The sequence below is a fragment of the Anneissia japonica genome, unplaced genomic scaffold (genome assembly GCF_011630105.1).
Source record: "Anneissia japonica isolate Jap-2015-1 unplaced genomic scaffold, ASM1163010v1 scaffold16293_len5151_cov108, whole genome shotgun sequence".
Classification (NCBI taxonomy): Eukaryota; Metazoa; Echinodermata; class Crinoidea; order Comatulida; family Comatulidae; genus Anneissia; species Anneissia japonica.
Genome location: NW_022718908.1, coordinates 1 through 4,208, shown reverse-complemented (window position 1 = coordinate 4,208; position 4,208 = coordinate 1). Strand labels below are relative to the sequence as shown.

Below are 4,208 nucleotides of genomic sequence, written 5' to 3'. Positions count from 1 at the left end.
ATCGATTTTTGATTGTTACCATCTCCATAACTTACGCACTTTTTTTAAAATAGACAAAAATGTTTTAAAAATTCATTATTCAAATTAGAAAACAAATAGACTAATTGTAGCGGCTATTTATAATTTCTTTAAGAGGACGCCCTCAGTTTTGAGTAAAGTTTATTTGTGAGCGTCACTTGACGTCAGGCAGACGGCGGAGCGAGGCTTCGATAGGTGCTGTCTCGGTAAATTGATACAAAGTTCGGGTTGAACAACAGTTGGTAAGAGATATCAAGAAATGTTTACCGTACAATACTATAACTTATAATTTTAGGCATTACATGATTGCATTAATTTAGTCTAAACTTTATTTTTTTATCAGAAAGAGTAATGTTTATTTGACGGTATAGGCTAGGCCTATCCTACGTTTATGTTATGCATACAGTACAGTGGCTGTAAGTTTGCGAGCTAGATGCTCGCGCGTGTAGTAGAGTGGCGTCGTTGTTGGCGGCAACGCGTATGTTACGCGATTTGTTTACGATTTATACTATAAAGTGCTATTGTTATGTTATTGGGTATACTGTTTATAATAATATACTCTACGCTTAGGTGTACTGTAATTCGAAATGAATACGATGTGACTATCTATGAAATATTATTAATTAGTGTTATTATTTGAGCTGATTATATTTGATTCATTGTTATTGATTATTTCAGTGAACGACTTCATGATTAAAAACTACAAAAACCAAGTTGTTACGAATTGTGAGTCTGTTCGAACGTGTACAACCCCTGTAGTCACGCGAGGCGAGGCTACATAAGTTCACAACTGAGTTCACCTCTTATACGGATACTGTTTGGGTGAAATCTACGAGGATGGAGGACAATGATCAACGTGTAAGAGAGTGGGTGAACGCAGCGGCAAAGGAGCTACAAACGACTCCTACTAGTGACCTAGAAAGTGATGATAGGCATACATCAAGGCAGTCAACGAACTCTGAACATGAAATTGATGGAGCATCAAGGCCAATCAGTTCGGGTGCAAGGCCAAATGAAAGAAAACTGAAAAAGGAACTATCATTAAGCCCAGTAAGTGTAAGATCCAGGAGAAACAGTGCAACATCGGTAACCAGTAAAACATCGAGGCGCTCAAGTATTGCTACAGTGAAGTTACAAGAAGCCAGAGTGAGGACACAGATGGCAATGCTCAAAGTGCAGCAACTGGCCAGGTCCCATGAAATGACTTTACAGAAGGTAAAATTAGAGCAGCAAATGGCTGCTGTAGAGGCCAAAAATGAAGTAGAACAGGCTGAAGCCGAATGTCAATTGTGGGGGGAGGAAATTGAAAATGAAATAGATGATGTATGTGTTAACAGCGATGATGAAATTGCTTTTCCACCTCAAATAACAGGTGAAGATATGTCTAATAGACCTATGTATCAAAATGTTAGTAACACAAATGATGTTAATGTAATCCCTGTGGAATTGCCTCAGATAGAAATTGTAAATGATACTAAAAATGAATATGTTAATACTGTTGATAAAGAGTCTGGTTTGACACAAGTGTTGCAAACCTTGGGGCTTAGTGTTAATATGCCTAAACCAGAAATAATTTCATTTGATGGTAATGCATTTGAATACTGGAATTTTACAAATGCATTTGATGTTAATATTGCACGTAGGGCCACTGATGACAGGGCCCGACTAACCTATCTTATTCAGTTCTGTACAGGTAAAGCTAAGAGTAGCATTGAAAATTGTGTGCTACTCGAGGCGTCGCAGGGGTACGCACAGGCCAAGCTAATCCTGAAGGAACAGTTTGGACAGCCACATCTGATTGCAAGGGCCCATTTAACCGACCCCAAATTAGACCTAATGATGGTACTGGAATGTGGGACTTAGGCAGAGATATGAGAAGATGCCAAACTGTGCTTGAACAAATGCAGATATGAATAGTTCTGACACCCTTCTCAAAGTACAACAACTACTACCACTACACCTCCAGACGAAATGGGCTAAGAAAGCTCAATCGGTTATGGAAGCAAAAATGGCACCTGACTTCAAAGGCATGACAACCTTTATCGAAGAAGCAGCTAGATTGGCAAATAACATGTTTGGCCAAAACATAGGGAAGTCTCCTAGGCGAGAGCAAGTGCAACCCATTAAGAGTAAGTCTGCGAGATCAACTTTTGCTGTCAGGGGAGAAGACATGCGCAAGCAAGATACTTCAACTGCGAAATGTCCAGCTTGTTTGGGAGAACACCAACTTGAGAAGTGTGATGTGTTCGGTAAAGCTAACCCTAGGGAGAGGCTACAAATTGTACGGAGACTGTCTCTTATACACATCTAGATGTGTATAAGAGACAGGATAATGGGTTTGCAGAGGAAGTGAAGGCCAAGCAACCTGTTGTAGAAAGGAAAGAAATAATGTCAAACAAGACATGGTTTCTACCTCATCACCCTGTGATAAATCAACATAAGCCTGGCAAAGTTCGGATAGTGTTCGACTGTGCCACCAAATATAAAGGTGTATCACTCAACAGTCAACTATTGAGGGGTCCAGATTTCACAAATAACCTGGTAGGGGTTTTAACCAGATTTCGTCAAGATAAAGTAGCGCTAGTCGCTGATATACAATCTATGTTTCATCAGGTAAAGGTGTCCCCTGAAGACTGTGGCGCTCTTCAATTTCTTTAGTGGCCGAATTAAAACTTCACGGAAGAGCCCAAAGTGTATCGGATGCTGGTACATCTGTTTGGTGCCACATCCTCACCAAGTTGTGCAGGATATGCGTTGCGGAGAACAGCAGCTGACAATGAATCGGAACATAACGTTGCAGCAGTAGAAACTGTAAGAAATAACTTTTACGTTGACGATTGTTTAAAATCGGTTAAAACTACTGAGGAGGCTATTGAACTGTCTAGTCAGCTAAGGGAACTCTTAGCTAAGGGAGGATTCAGATTGACTAAATGGCTTAGCAACGATCGTCAGGTTCTAGAAAAGATACCCAAGTCAGAAAGAGCAGCAACAGTATTTAACTTGGACTTACAGGAGCTACCAGTTGAGCGAACACTAGGTGTTTTATGGAACGTGGAAACTGATAAATTCACATTCAACATCAAGGTTAAAGAAAGGCCAAACACGAGAAGAGGTATCCTTTCTACAACAAGTTCTGTGTACGATCCTTTGGGATTTGTGGCCCCATTTATCCTTGTCGCGAAAATGTTGCTGCAAGATATCTGTACACAAGGTTTAGGGTGGGACCAAGAAGTAAGCTCGCAGGATTTGAGTAGATGGACCCATTGGTTAGAAGAACTGCCACAGTTAAGGAATGTCTCTATAAACAGATGCTTGAGACCGACCGTAGGAGAGCATAAGCATGATCTTCATGTATTTTGTGATGCTTCACAACGAGGATATGCTGCAGTGGCATACTTGCGATCTACTTGCCAAGGGAATACTCACTGTGCCTTTGTGTTGGGGAAAACTAGACTAAGTCCATTGAAGGTTATGACTATTCCTCGTCTGGAATTGTCGGCAGCTGTACTAGCGTGCGCAGTTAGCCAAACGATTAGAAAGGAACTTGAGATACCCGTAAAAGGAGTGACATTTTGGACTGACTCAACATCTGTGTTACAATACATTCGAAACGAATCAAGACGCTTTCACACATTTGTGGCAAACAGAATAGAAAAGATTCATGCTGTATCGGATCCTTCGCAATGGCGATACGTAGACACAAAGTCAAACCTTGCAGATGAGGGATCAAGAGGAATTCATGCTTGCGAGATCACTGAGGATTGCATGTGGCTTAGAGGTCCTGAATTTCTGTGGAAGGCAGACACAGAGTGGCCAATTATGCCAGTGAGCATCGATAACAAAGATCTTGAGTTCAAAACTCCACCTGTACATAGTTTAGCATGCCGAGCAACAATGATGGATGTAATACTTAGGTATTCAACTTGGACCAAGCTACTGAAGGGACTGGCTTGGCTGCTGAAATTTAAGAAATATCTATTAAGGAACTAAAACAGGCAGAAATGGAAATAATTAAGCTTGTTCAGCACCAGGAATTTGGAGATGATCTGTGCTGCAAAAATCGAGGCAAGTCCATGCAGAAGCTAAACCCAGTCATAATCGATGGAATTTTGCGAGTAGGAGGGCGAATATGTAATGCTCCGATCGACTCCGACCTGAAACACCCCATCATTCTACCAAGTAATCACCAT

General features: G+C 41.0%; 1 protein-coding gene across 1 annotated transcript; it reads left to right on the top strand.

Moving 5' to 3' along the window:
• Window positions 1-2,718: 2,718 nt before the first annotated feature.
• On the top strand, window positions 2,719-4,008 carry LOC117110650. The gene has a single exon (XM_033253410.1). It carries the CDS (start codon window positions 2,719-2,721, stop codon window positions 4,006-4,008), a length of 1,290 nt encoding a protein of 429 aa, XP_033109301.1.
• The last annotated feature ends 200 nt before the right edge of the window (window positions 4,009-4,208 follow it).